We start from the raw sequence: 14,913 nt of genomic DNA, 5'->3' as shown, positions 1-14,913 counted from the left end.
TAAGAAATCTTGTTAGTGAACTGCAAAGAAGTGTAACAGGGCATTGGTAAAAACATCCCAATGGGCATCAGGTGCTACCAGAGCACATTGGCATTCTCTAGCTCATGTCCCAATGCTCAATGGGACTGGTGCACAATGGATCACATTGTGCATCAGTCACATGATGCATTGGTCACGTCATTGGCTCCTCTCATAAGTCCACTTATAAAGACTTAAATCCATGATTCTGGCCATTGTCCCTTAAATTATTGAGATTGCTGAGTTGGCACAGCATTCTTTTGAATTCAGTGACCACAACACTGCAGTCTTGTCATAGAGATATGCATAATTTTGTGAGTAATTATGAATAATTGTGATGATGAAGAAGAATGATGAAGAATGAATGAATGAATGAATGAATGATAAATTAAAATTAATAAAATTTTAATCTCATATACTGTTGCAGAAAAAAGACAGTAAAAGAGCTTCCAGCCAGTTTCCTATCCATGCACTGGACAGACCCAGAATTTCTTCATTTCAATGACTAGCTGTTCCCTCAAGCCATAGGCTAGTTTACACCTTACAGGAAGATTGTCTGCCATGTAAAATATCAACTGGGCCCACATCTGGACCTAAAATCTCTTCCATAAGCTTTAGCTGGTGATGACAGAACTAAAAATGTATTGGTGGCACTACACCTGCTATAAGAGCTCAGGGGATGAGGAGATGTCAAGGACCATTGCCCTACCAATCTCTTCTCCTGCTGCTGGTGCCAAACTGTGGAGACTGTCAACTGCTGTACTGACCAGTGAGGAAGAGAAGGCTGGCAATTTTGCAGATGATCAATCACCTAACTTCAGGGAAATGCTGGGAACAGGAGGAAGAAAGGAGGAGGTGGTGGTGGTGGTGGTGGTGACAGTAGTCAAAGAATGAAGCAGGTATTTTATTTATTAAGTTTGCCCCAACCGTGTAAGACTGAAGGAGGCAAGGCAGAGGAATAATGGAGAGTCAGCAAACTATCCAGAAGGTAAAGCTTTTCTCAGGGGTGTCTCTCTCTCTCTCTCTCTCTCTCTCTCTCTCTCAGGATCTGGCTTCTACTCTTCTGAGCCCCAGCTTGCCTAGTTCCTTCACAGACATAAATACATTCAAAACGATCAGTTCTGAAGAGCCAGGAGAGCTTTCACTTTGTGAAAGAAGGCCCTTGTCCACCTTTCCTAGAAAGACTCTACAACCCCAGGGAGGGGCATGTTCAGTTCCTTGAACTGTAGAGAGTGACTCTCTAGGGCCTGATTCTACACAAATTCATCTTCTGCCTCAGGCTGGCATACCAGCAGTTCAGAGATTGTAAAAAATGAAACTGCCATCCACCTTTCTCTCCTAGGCATGTCAGCTGCCATCAAAACAGGTGACATAACTCAGAGGAGGAGGAGGAAGAGGAAGAAGAAGAAGAGGGGCAGATTGACAGGAATCTGCAGAATTGGACTATGACTCCCCAGCAGGAGATGGCAGAGGCCAAAAAAATCCTCATCCTTTATTAAGCAATAAAAAAGAAATGTCAATCCCAACAAGGAATTGTTAAGTAGTAGATAGCTGATCTAATTGGACCTTGTGGCCTTGAAAGACCTGTTGGTAAATCTTCCAGTAGTTCCCTCACAGCTTTGGTGCTGACACTATCTTATTTTGTTGACTGGCATTACTTTCTAGCATTCCTATTTTCATGATTTTGGACTGGCTACATTTTGCCTACTCCTTGCTGGCTGTGTGTAGCTGGACTACTGACCTACTCCAACAACTTCTGAACCAGCTGATGACCACCCTTGGCTTCTCCTTTCATCTTGCTCAGATAACCTCTGACTAACTGGGATCAGACTAACCACCTGACAGCTTTTGCACTCTAGCCACCTGCTTCCTTGGGCACGTGCTGATTAGTGAATAGGACAGCAGCAGCCAACACTTGTGTTTCTATCACAGGCCTGCATCTCCTGCCACTACTACCCTCACCTCCATCCCAAGTATTAACTACATCAACACTTGATTTTCACAGTTTTGACACTGATGGATTTGATTGTTCACGGGGGGAGGGCATCCAGCTTCCCTGGACTGAGAGAAGCCTGGGAGGGAGGGTGGGAGGGACCTGTGCAGCCCCTCAGTTATTCACAGTTTTCCCACTTTTGCAGGGATCTTCCACCTGTAGCCCCTGTGAAAGTGAAGGGCTGACTGTATTTCTTTTCCACTACACTCCCACTCCAGCTGTGGGAACTGTGTAGGGGTGCAATGGAGCAGCCGCATTACCAGTTCAGTATCCTCCTGTTAGTGAGGTGCTCCCACTTGGCATGGTCAGTGAAGGCTCAACAGAAGGAGGACATGGTGGTAGTGACAGCAAAGACAAGGTGAAGGGATGACTTGAGTCTACCCAGCCTAGCTGTGCCTTCACTGACCATGGTGAGTGGTCATGCTGGATGGCACTGAAAAGGAGGAGGAGGAGACTTGGTCTTTGACATCCTCACCATCTTCATTCTCATCTTCAATGCCTTTGGCCTGTTACAGACAGCCAAAATAAAGCTGCTTCGAGTCACAGTGGAGGAATGGTGTTTGAATGATGCATGCGTCCTAAGAGTCCAGAAGCCACACCAAAGCTGCACTCCAGTCCTTACGGCTGGAGCGTGGCTTTAGTGCGACTTCTGGACTCTTAGGACGCATGCATCATTGAAACACCATACCTCCACTGTGACTCGAAGCAGCTTTATTTTGGCTGTCTGTAACAGGCCTATCTCTTTCTCTTTCTCTTCACCTCCACTTCTTTAACCCTGCATAGTTGAGCATTCACCAAAAATGCAAAAGGTCTATGCCAAGGTCTTCAACCACCATGCTGACATCCCCTCCAATCTTCTGTTGTGTACCAGTTAATCTTCTATTGTGCCACTTTCTCACAAAATGTTTGTATAGTTTTTAATCTGTATTCTTTTAGATATGTTGTTAGCCACCTTGAGTCCCATTGTAGGGAGGAAGGTGGGATATAAATGAATAAAATAACAACAACTGTGTTTAAAATGTTCTGGTTTATCACTTTTCTTTCCATTGTCCTCATTTGTCTTCCATCTAATTCAACTGCTGCAAGCTGTGTTCAGTGCAAAAATAGTACAAAAGTCAGGAGAGGAGAGGAGAGGTCTTGTCTTACTATTCCAATAGGCTCGTTTGGGTTTTTCCCCTCTTGTTGCCTGGCCACATCCATTTGAGTAGATTCTGTGAGTGCTTGGCCACCTGTGTCCCAATCTTCATTATTGGAATGTTGGATAGTGCAGGACATTTTTAAAGGAGTTGGAAAGGCCATAGGGAAGATAATTTAGCATGGCTGTCCCACCTAATGTGGGACATTTGCAGGGTATGGCCTAGGCCATGTGCAGCCCACTGAGAGCAGGGAGAACCTGATTATAGCTTGACCTTCTGACTTTGTGGAAGCTGATCTTGGCACAACCTAAAGCCTGCTAGTCCTGCAGAGAAAGAGCTTGGAAGGCCTCACTTCTTGCCTTATCCAATGACTGAATAAAGAGATAGGAAGGCTGGACTACTGGGAATTGTGTAATGGTGATGGATTATTAAATATCTATGGAATTAAATTTGCAATTATGTCTCATTGGCAAAGTGTGGATATGGACGGATTCAATGTCCTATTACCCCAGAAGAGATATCTGCCCCAGAAGGCACCTCTTTAACACACACTGTAACACATGGCTTGCATGAACAGCATGGATGAACCACCTTAGACATAAGCCATAAAACTACATAGTGTTTTCAGAACACTTTTGGAAATTTTAGTTTAGTATCATTTTATAATCTCGTATATTTTGGTTATATGTATTTTTCAGTTTGCTTTATATTGTATTGCATTATTATTATTATTAACCTTTATTTATAAAGCGTTTTATTTATAATGCATTGGTTTTTTATTTCTATCTGGATAAATTGGTTTACAGTTATACTGCATAATTTTATATTTGTATTTCTCCTTCCTATGTGTGTGTGCATATATACTTGTAAAGCACTATGTACACTGATGGTGCTATATAAATAAATGATAGTATGATAGTAAATTATAGTAATGATAGTAATAATTGTTCCACTTTCTTATTTTTATGAATACCGCACCAATGCTCAAAAAGGCATTACCAGTAAGCTGACAAAGTAGCTTTCAAATGAGGAAATGAGCAACTTAATGCTGTTAAAAGCAATGAAACAGTGTCTTTTACTGAACCAACTACCCCTTTAAAGATGTTTTAGGCCTTCTAGCTATCTATTTTTCAAACATTTTATATACTTTAATGGTATAAAGGCATGGTTTTAAGACAATTTTTAAAGACAGTTTAAAGACAATTGCTTTTTTGTCACATGGCACTTTCATAGTACAATGAGTTTCCCCAGGGAATTTTTAGGATGAGCATACCAAACATCACATCCTTTCAAATATTTGGAGACCACCAATAAGATTTGCTATACCACTCCAAAGACTTGTAAGCACATTCTCTCTCTCTCTCTTTCTCTCTCTCTCTCTCTCTCTCTGTGTGTGTGTGTGTGTGTGTGTGTGTGTGTGTGTGTCTTCAAGTAACCTGTTGACTTATGAGTTTTGTAGGGTTTTCTTAGGCAAGTATTCCTTGCCTAAAAAAAACTATAAAATTCATGGGGTCACCATATGTCTACTACTGCTCCTTTAAAACAAAACAAAACAAAACAAGTTAATAACAATAGATGCAACACCCAGATGTTCATTCTTTTTCCAAGACAATATTCTGAATCCGAGTTTGTCCAATGAATGCTAATGGAATTGAAGAGGGCTATTCTTACATTTATCCAAATTTAGCAAATGGGATAAATGATTGAAAGGAAGTTTGTATGTACCCCACAAGATTAGGACCTTCACAGGAAGAGTACACATGAACAGTACATGAGTCATAGAATCATAGAATCATAGAATCATAGAATCGTAGAGTTGGAAGAGACCACTAGGGCCATCCAGTCCAACCCCCTGCCATGCAGGAAATCCAAATCAAAGCATCCCTGACAGATGGCCATCCAGCCTCTGTTTAAAGACCTCCAAGGAAGGAGACTCTATCACCTTCCGAGGAAGTGCATTCCACTGCCGAACAGCCCTTACTGTCAGGAAGTTCCTCCTAATGTTCAGGTGGAATCTCTTTTCCTGTAGCTTGCATCCATTGTTCCGGGTCCTGTTCTCTGGAGCAGCAGAAAACAAGCTTGCTCCCTCCTCAATATGACATCCTTTCAAATATTTAAACAGGGCTATCATATCACCTCTTAACCTTCTTTTCTCCAGGCTAAACATCCCCAGCTCCCTAAGTCGTTCCTCATAGGGCATGGTTTCCAGACCCTTCACCATTTTTGGCGCCCTCCTTTGGACACGCTCCAGTTTCTCAATGTCCTTTTTGAATTGTGGCGCCCAGAACTGGACACAATATTCTAGGTGGGGCCTGACCAAAGCAGAATACAGTGGCACTATTACTTCTCTTGATCTAGACACTATACTTCTATTGATGCAGCCTAAAATAGCATTGGCCTTTTTAGCTGCCGCATCACACTGTTCACTCATGTTCAACTTGTGGTCTACTTGGACTCCTAGATCCCTTTCACACGTAGTTTCATTCAGCCAGGTGTCACCCATCCTATATCTGTGCATTTTATTTTTCCGCCCTAAGTGCAATACCTTACATTTCTCTGTGTTGAATTTCATTTTGTTAGCTTTGGCCCAGCTTTCTAGTCTATTCAGGTCATTTTGAATCTTGATCCTGTCCTCTGGGGTATTAGCTATTCCCCCTAATTTGGTGTCATCTGCAAATTTGATAAGTATGCTCCCAATTCTGTCATCCAGGTCATTGATAAAGATGTTGAATAGCACTGGGCCCAGGACAGAGCCCTGTGGGACCCCACTGGTCACTTCTCTCCAGGATGAAAAGGAGCCATTGTTGAGCACCCTTTGGGTTCGGCCGGTCAACCAATTACAGATCCATTTAACAGTTCCTTTGTCTAGCCCACATTTTACAAGCTTGTTTGCAAGAATGTCATGGGAAACCTTGTCAAAGGCCTTACTGAAATCAAGATATACTATATCCACAGCATTCCCTTCATCTACCAAGCTGGTAATTTTGTCAAAGAAAGAGATTAGATTTGTCTGGCATGACTTGTTTCTCTGAAACCCATGTTGACTTTTTGTGATTATGGCATTGCCTTCTAGATGTTCACAGACTCTCTGTTTAATGATCTGCTCCAGAATCTTTCCTAGAACTGATGTCAGACTAACTGGACGATAATTGTTGGGATCCTCTTTTTTCCCCTTTTTGAAGATGGGGACAACGTTTGCCCTCCTCCAGTCTGCTGGGATCTCTCCTGTTCTCCAGGAGTTTTCAAATATGATTGCCAATGGCTCCGATATTACTTTTGCCAGTTCTTTTAATACCCTTGGATGGAGTTCATCTGGTCCCGGAGACTTAAATTCATTTAGATTAACAAGGTGTTCCTCTACTTTCTCTTTACTTATTCTGTGCTGAAATTCCCCTATTCTGTCCTCTGCTCCATTATCCTCAAGTTGAGCACCCTTTGCCTTTTCTGAGAAGACTGAGGCAAAGAAGGTGTTGAGTAATTCTGCCTTTTCTCTATCTCCTGTTAGCATTTTGCCATCTTCTCCACGCAGTGGCCCTACCATTTCCTTCTTCTTCCTCTTGCTGCGGACATATCCAAAAAAGCCCTTTTTATTGTTCTTAACTAGTCATGGCTAGTACCTACACCCTGAAAAGTGTATCATCCCTAAAGACAATTGAAAAGTAAATTTCAAATAAAATAAAATATACAATGCCCACTGAAAGATCTGGTATGTCAGTTATTGCAGTGGCCCAATCCATGCCGGCAGCACCACAGAACACATGCAAATAAGGGAGCTTTTATATCTCTGTCCTAGTTGATTAATCCTTAATCCACACACACTTTGCAGAAAGTCCACAAGAAAAATACAGTGGGTCCTTGGTAACCACTAGTGTTTGGTTCCAGGACCCCATACAGATACCAAAATCCATGGATGCTCAAGCCCCATTATATAAAATGGCATAGTAAAATGATGTCCTTATATAAAATGGCAAAAAGTGGGCTGACTGTAAATGAAAAAGAAACTTCCAGAGAAGAGGTCAGGCTATGGAATAGGGGTGGGGGGTTGGGGGAGGTATGCAGATTTAAGAAAAATCCTCATGGAAAAAAAAATTAGTCTCTCATAGTTGTGTGCAGTGGTCCTGATCTAGATCACAATCCTGATCTAGATTTACCTGGGAGTAAAAAAAAAGACAAGAAAAGGGATGACCAACTGCACTTTACATGTTTCATGTAGTTTAGCCCTGACATGAAAACTATTTTAATAATATCTAAATGCCTAATGTCAAATAAAATTCCTGATAAAAGCATAGAAAATAGAACAGTGAAAAAAGCATCAACTATGTACATTGGGCTTTCTTGTCATTGCTGCCAGAAAATACAGAAAAAGGAGGATGGCAATTAATAGACTTACACTTCTTTCCTTATTTAAAATTTGAAAGAATGTCATGAAAACCAAAGCCAGGAGGTTACAAAAATTATAATAAAAATTTCAAAGTTTAAAAGTAAAGTTTAATTTAGAAAAACTATACAACATCTAACAAAATTTTCCTTAACAGTTTGTGGAAAAGAAAAAAGAAAAACAAAACCTCATGCTGTCTTTTGCTTTTGTAAGAATTTTCCCTCCAAAACCATCCTATTATTTATCCGTCAAAGTTTTCAGCTTTGTTAGAAACTATGCTCTTCATTTCATGAGATGATGACCTAGATTGTGTAAAGGACAGAAACAATAAATCTGATAAAATGGAGTTGTCATGTATCATTTTTATTAGATGTACAGTACAGCCCTCCTCATGCAAATATCTCTGGATAGGTAATTACTCTTCCACAACCCAAACATTCACCATTTCTTGCACATGCTCAGGCTTTAGCAATGTGCCACATCATTTCAGATAAAAATGTTTCCCATTTATTTTTCAGACTTCCATGACAATATCAAATAATAGACACACACTTTGAAAACAAAAACCCTATTAAGTGTCGCAAAACTGTACCTCTAGAGAAATGCTTTAAGAATTATAGAACTACCAATAGAATAAAAAGCTGTAAAGAATGCAAAACAAAACAAAAACCTTGACAGCATTCTAAAATCATCTCCCTTCTGTAGATACTGATGCTTTCTGTATATACATTTGTTAATTTTCCTATTATTGGAAAGAAGAACTTGAACATACTCCAGTCTTCCAGAAATGCTGACCTACACAACTGAAGGTCAGTAATTTTTTTTAAAAAACTAAAGAACACTGGTCAATATGCAAGTGAAGAAAAATGGAACCAGATGTCCATAATCAGACCACAGAAACTGCATTTACCCAGAAGTGCTATTTTAAAGCTCACTACATGTTGATCTTCTGTTTCTGTGGCAGAATACATTCTTGGCACCCAAAGAGGATTTCAATGCATTAGGCCAGCCTATTTTAAAAAGCAACTAATCTGCAAGATTTGCTGACATGGCACAGATCATGAAATCAAATATGAAGTTAAACAAGTTGCTCTTGGCATATTTTATTATCTCTAAATCCCACCCCTCCTCTCTCTTTTTGGTCCAGTCAAGTCCTCTTTGCTTCCAGGTATTCATTCTGCTTTCCCTAGGAAAGATTTTTTAACCTTGTCATATACTCTGCCTCCAGAATATGAATCTGGTTCAGATGCTCCTTTATGTGCAAGTCATCCTGAGGTGTGTAGTGCTAGTGGAAGAAAGTATTTTGCTCCTTTCAAATCCACAAGATTGAATAATACAAAATGTCTAAATTCAACAGTAAAAAACTTTTTAATATTGCAAGATTTGGTGGAATTCTGGGATTTGTAGTTTTGAGAGGAACATTTATACAACTCAGCACAAAAGTTAGAATCATACAAGCCATTGTATTCCCTATTACCATATATGGATATGAGAGCTGGACAGTTAAGAAAGAAGATAGGAAGAAAATCAATTCATTTGAGATGTGGTGCTGGAGAAGAGTGCTGAGGATCCCATGGAGAGCCAAAAAGACAAACGAATGGGTCCTAGAGCAGATCAAGCCAGAGATCTCCCTGGAAGTCAAAATGACAAAACTTGTACTTCAGGCACATTATGAAATGGAAGTTTTCCATCCATCTCATTTCCTCCTCACTTTTAATCCTTCAAAATCTTTCCTTTCCTGCTTGCAACAAATTGCAACAAATTACAGAGCTCTGAATGAACAGAACATAGAAGCTTCCGCAGACAAGACACTTTAAAACAATCAACTGTTCATCATAGAAAAAGAAATTGAGTCCAGCTTCCCTGCTTCCAACAAGTGATCAACAGAGATCTTGCTGTTATGTACCTTCAAATCAATTCCAACTTGTGGTGACTCTAACACAAAACTATATATCATGGAGTTTTCTTGGCAAGATTTGTTCAGAAGGGGTTTGCCTTCCTCTGAGGCTGAGAAGCTGCGGCTTGCCCAGGTCACCCACTGGATTACCATGGCTGAGCACGGATTCAAACTGGTCTGCCAGAGTCCTAGTCCAACACTCAAACCACTACATCTCACTGGCTCTCCACTGGAGTCTTGGCTTTTTCCAGACTGGTGGCTCAGAGAGGGTAACTTCACAGGAAAAGATCCATTTTGTATCTTAGGTCCAAAACACTCTGCAGAAATAATCCAGTTTGAGACTGCTGTAACTGCCCTGGCTCAATGCTAGGGAATTCTAGGAACTGTAATTTTGTGAGACATTTAGCCTTCTCTGTTAGAGAGCTCTGATGCCACAATAAAATACATTTCCTAGGATGCCCTGAGCCAGGGCAGTTAATGCCGTCTCAAACTGGATTATTTCTGCAGTGTGTTTTGGACCTTAGTTTCTCATCTAGCCAGAACCTATTCAGAACTTCCAGCTAGATCAGGGAAAATGTGCTTAAAAGATAAAAGTTCTAATCAAATTTAGCAGCAGCCTCGGTGTCCTACATTGAACATCCACCCTTCACTGTAAGTTGCTCTATCAATGAAGCTTTAATATACTGATCTTAAATGTAAAAAACAGTCTGAGTGTGCCTTACTTTACTGCTTCTTAAAAATATATCTTCTAAAAAAATTAAAACCACCTCCCAATATATAACCAACATTTTATTTTTATAGTCTATCTTCCATTATGGCATATGCCTTTCTTATATAAAAGAAACCCAGTGAAATATACAAATCACACATGATGAAAATATGTACATTAAATGTACAGAACAAAGAGAACATAGTAGATTTACATAATATCTGAAGGACACAAGTGAAATATTGTACATTAAATAGCATTTTAATAGTTAGGATCATTACACTCTTCTCTGCTCACAGACAAGAGTCCAATGTAAAGAGTAAGTAATTCAGCATATTTTTAAAGGATTATGGTTTTTTATATATAATAAAAACCAAAAGTGACATATTTAATGAACGAGTGCTTTATTTTTATTATTTTCAAAGTTGACATTGGTTTTCAAACATGAGGAACCAGGGAAGTAAATATTTCCTTGCACAATAAATTAAGAGCATTCATCATTGGAAAAGCTGATAAACAAGATGGAACTAATGAGATGGCTCATTGCTTTGTGAGAAGTTTAAAATGTTGAGTGTGCTAATCCTAATAGGAAAAAGCCTGGCATGTGTTCTAATTGGCTTGTATTTATTGGGCAGGAACAATTTAGAATGAGGCCTTGGAAGCAATGAACATGAATTTGTGACAATGAAAAGAGAATTCTCTTCTTAAGTGAAAACAAGTCTGTCTGTGAAAGTAATCTGTATCTGTTTTATCTGCAATAATGCCCTCAAAGGAGGAGAGATTCTAAAAGCAATTGTTAACTTTCCCATTAAGCTTTCCATACCTACAGCCCAAGAATATAATTAACAGCAGAGGATATGCAGAAGATGTTTTCACTGAATTGAGCTGAAAGAGCTTCCTTCAATTTTAATAATTTGTGACTGGTTTACCCTTCAATGCAAATGTGTAATGAAACCCCACAAAAAGAGGCAAGAATCCAACCTAACTAAAACCCAAAAGTGATGTTAACACATTTATGCGAATGTTGTTTTTAAACTTGTGGAGGAGGGATAATTCTCTGCTCAGTCTAAACAAAGGAACTGTTCCCAGCAATAACTCAAACGGCTTTTATATTTAAAAAAAAAAATCATGTATTTTTTAAAAGAAGGTTTCAGATACCAGAAACCAGCAGATGATAGTTCCCCTGTATATATGTAAACTGCTCAAATATAGTCTGAGCAAGTTTGTGCATAGCTGTGATATATTTCTAAAGCATTGTGCATTAAAACAAAGAAAAAAAGAAACACAGGATGATAAAGTGGGTACTGCACCATACTCCATTTTGAATCGTAGTAGTCAGTTATTAAAATATCAGACTACTGCATCATACTGTATCAACATTTTCCCAAATTCCAGTGTTAATCAATTTCCACTTTTGAAAGGGATCCAACTCCCCATAGCACTTTAAAGACAAATAATTCATTTGGTTCAGATTAATTCTTTCTTTTCTTTTTTTAAAAAAGGATCTTGCAGACTGCATACACAACAAAACTAGCACATGTGCTTTAGGAAGTTTCATGGATACGTCTTCCATATTCAAAGTAAGGCAGTAATGTTTTATAAATGTGCATAAAATGACATATGCATATTTTATGAAATGGCTGTGTTCCAAATTCTGCTTTGATCTATGCTATGCAGTCAGATATTCTTCCTCCTGGCTTTGCAAAATTGTTTGAAGGAAGAATTGGTCCTAACTCCATTAGTTAACAGGTTTTCCTCTTTCTTCTGGCACCGTAAATGCATTGTATGAGTGGTGCTTATGAGAAAACTGCACCTTCCCATTCTAAAATTCTTGAAAGGGCAGTTTTTGTTGGTATCGTCCCCACAATGCATATTCAGGTTATCTCAGGCATAAATGGAAAATGCCACATTAGATTAATAGACCTTTAAGATGTAACCAAGCAACACAGCTTCAGCTTTGGGGAATCTTGTGCTTTCACTCATGCTTTCACAAATTGCCATGCAACTGATATTCAGGAAGATTCATTATAAACTTTCTAGACCAGGATTGGCGATTTTTTGCCCATTGGATCCTGGCAGGGCCTGATGGATGCCAAAAATGCCCCATATTTCCTGGAAGTGGCCCCAAACCACTTTTGGTTCTGAAAAATAGGTATGCTTTTGCTGTTGGGACAGTGCAGGGAGGTCCTGCCACCCAGTTGGAATGGTAATTGCCACTCTTGGAGGCTTTCTGGGGAAAACAAAGTATGATCCAAGAAGTCTAGGAGGAGTCGAGAGTTGCAAAAACAGCCTTCAGGACGATGTGGCCCCAGAACCACAGTTTGCTTAGCCCTGATTGGTTCATCTAGAACAATGTTGTATCTGATTGTTTCCTTTTGAAAATGTGGGCTAAGAACAACTTATTACACATGTCACCAAGTCCACCTGGTTCATGTTCGGGTCTAAAGCATGGCACATGGATATCTCATCTACTGACTATGTCTCATGAGACTAAATGGAAATAGGGTGAACCTCCCCCTTCAGGCTACTCTGTCTTTTTGTTTTAAAGTCTTATTTCCAATTGTGTAAAATAAATATTATTTCATGTTTTCCCCCATTATAGAAAATATATATATATAAAACTATGCACAGTCTGAACTGGATGCAGCAAGGATTCCCATCACTTCTCTTTGCACAATTTTTTAATATATATATAAACAGGAAAAGCAACCCATTGGGCTCTATAAATAAGAGTGGAGATCCTCTTGGGGCAGTCCCACCCCCATCCCCCTGCTGGTAGATCAGAACAGCTCCTCCCACCCATTTCCACCTATTTGCAGACAAACTGGTCCACAATCTCTGTGCACTTCTTGCATTTCACGTAGCAGCACCAATGGAATTTGCAGTGGCAGCGCTCCGTCTGCACCGTCTTGAATTGGTCATAGCCCCGGCCGCAGCACATGAGTTCGCAGCCATCCATGCCTTCTGAAGTCTTGTTGCACAGCCGGCCCTGCGTGCCCAAGGAACCAGTGCTCTCATTGCGCACACAGTAGTCAGGGCTGGGGTCAATGTACACCAGGTCATGGATTGTTGGTGCATTGAAGCGGCTGTTCACTTGCACCAATTTGCCCCGGAGATTGATTTTCATAGCTGCTGCACTGTCATATTTCTCCTTCAGTGCATCTCCAACCTTGCGAAAGTCAGCCAGCTGTAGCCAACAAGTCTTCAAACTGCAGGATCCAGACACACCATGACATTTACAGGCCACATCCGCCAAGCTATACACTGTCTGCAGGAATCAGAAAGAGGGAGAAGTTAAGCACAATTGTTGCAAACATTACTTCTGCCTAACACACACATGTGGACACACTTCAGCATGGCCAACTTCCCAACAGAAAAACAATTCAATTGATAGAATCTTTCTAGTGAGCTCAGCCCTGTTGCTCTTGCACCACACACCTATGCTTTGAAGTTCTTATTGACATATGGCAACACGTTATGTTGTGAGGTATGAGTGAAAAAAAGTTACTTTGTGTGCCTTTGTTATTTTTGTTTTTGAAAAGTGATCTTATACAATGAGGGGTCAACTTACTAATGAATTTTGCCACCCTGCAATATCTTGTTGTAGGGCAAGGTATAAATATTTTAATGAATGAATAAAATTTTGTTCATCTGGGTTTTGATTTTAATTTTTGTTGTTTACTGGACTCATTTAATCATCATTCTTATATAACTATTTATATTAGAAGGATCATTAAATGAGCCCAGTAAACAACAACAAAACCTCAGATGGAAAAAAATTAATTAATTAAAATATTTATATTTCCAAGAGGAAATATCCAAAAAACAGAACAAGTTCATTTGGGTTATGTCTCTCTGTCCAGCAGAGAAAATAGTTACTAAAATGACCTGTTACATATGAGAATAATATTGAAACGTTGGCTGGAAATGACCAGAAAAAATAAAAAAGTGTAACTGTCAAGTCTGAATTGAAACAGACTTGTGTTTAGTTTTTTGTGGGTTTTTCGGGCTATGTGCCATGTTCTAGAAGAGTTTATTCCTGACTTTTCGCCAGCATCTGTGGCTGGCATCTTCAGAGAATGCTGACCTGGAAGAGAGTGGGTGTATATATACTGTGTTACCCTGGGTGAGGAGGAGTGATTCCCATGTTAATCTTTGTATTGTTCTGTTGCTGATGGCAGGGCCTCAGCGTAGGAGAATATGCAAAAGAGGATTAGTGTTTGCTAATTGGTGATATATACCCACTCTCTTCCAGGTTAGCATTCTCTGAAGATGCCAGCCACAGATGCTGGCGAAACATCAGGAATAAACTCTTATAGAACATGGCCACATAGCCTGAAAAACCCACAAAAAACTATGGATACCGGCCATGAAAGCCTTCGACTTCAGACTTACGTTTATTTCTGCAAACTTCCTAAGGTTCTTATGATATTGCCGCCAAACCAAGGCCACTATAAATAAATCACTAAAAAGAATACTACATGTATACAGTGGCTCATTAGTATGCTATTGGTATGTCTCATTGGTTGGTTGGGTTGGTATCTGTATGAATAAAGTGGTTAAGCCAGGCTGTTTGGAGAAAGGGCAGATACAAATAAGTCTAAATTTAATATAGTTGTCTTGAATTCTTTGGCAGAAGAGAGGATTGGGACATATTGGAGTTTCTGCCTCAGGAGTAAAAATAGAAGGGCAAGGCAGGGAATGCTAGAGTCCTTACAGTCAGTTAAGGATACCAAGTGTTCAGACCAGACCTATGGCCAAAAATAGGGGGGAATGTCTGAT

The 14,913-nt window shown here is 39.7% G+C and overlaps 1 protein-coding gene across 1 annotated transcript in view; it reads right to left on the bottom strand.

Moving 5' to 3' along the window:
• Positions 1-7,880: 7,880 nt before the first annotated feature.
• The window catches only part of WNT5A (Wnt family member 5A), a 28,359-nt gene continuing 21,326 nt past the window's right edge, over positions 7,881-14,913 (bottom strand). The window contains exon 5 of the mRNA XM_089522577.1: positions 7,881-13,399. Coding sequence (XP_089378703.1) covers positions 12,941-13,399 — 459 coding nt within the window. The 3' untranslated portion in view covers positions 7,881-12,940. The remainder of the gene's footprint in view (positions 13,400-14,913) is intronic.

This window comes from Sceloporus occidentalis, unplaced genomic scaffold (assembly GCF_023333645.1).
Source record: "Sceloporus occidentalis isolate IW3139 unplaced genomic scaffold, rSceOcc1.0.p SCAF_1, whole genome shotgun sequence".
In the NCBI taxonomy this organism is placed as follows: domain Eukaryota; kingdom Metazoa; phylum Chordata; class Lepidosauria; order Squamata; family Phrynosomatidae; genus Sceloporus; species Sceloporus occidentalis.
This window is presented reverse-complemented; position numbering and strand designations above follow the sequence as displayed.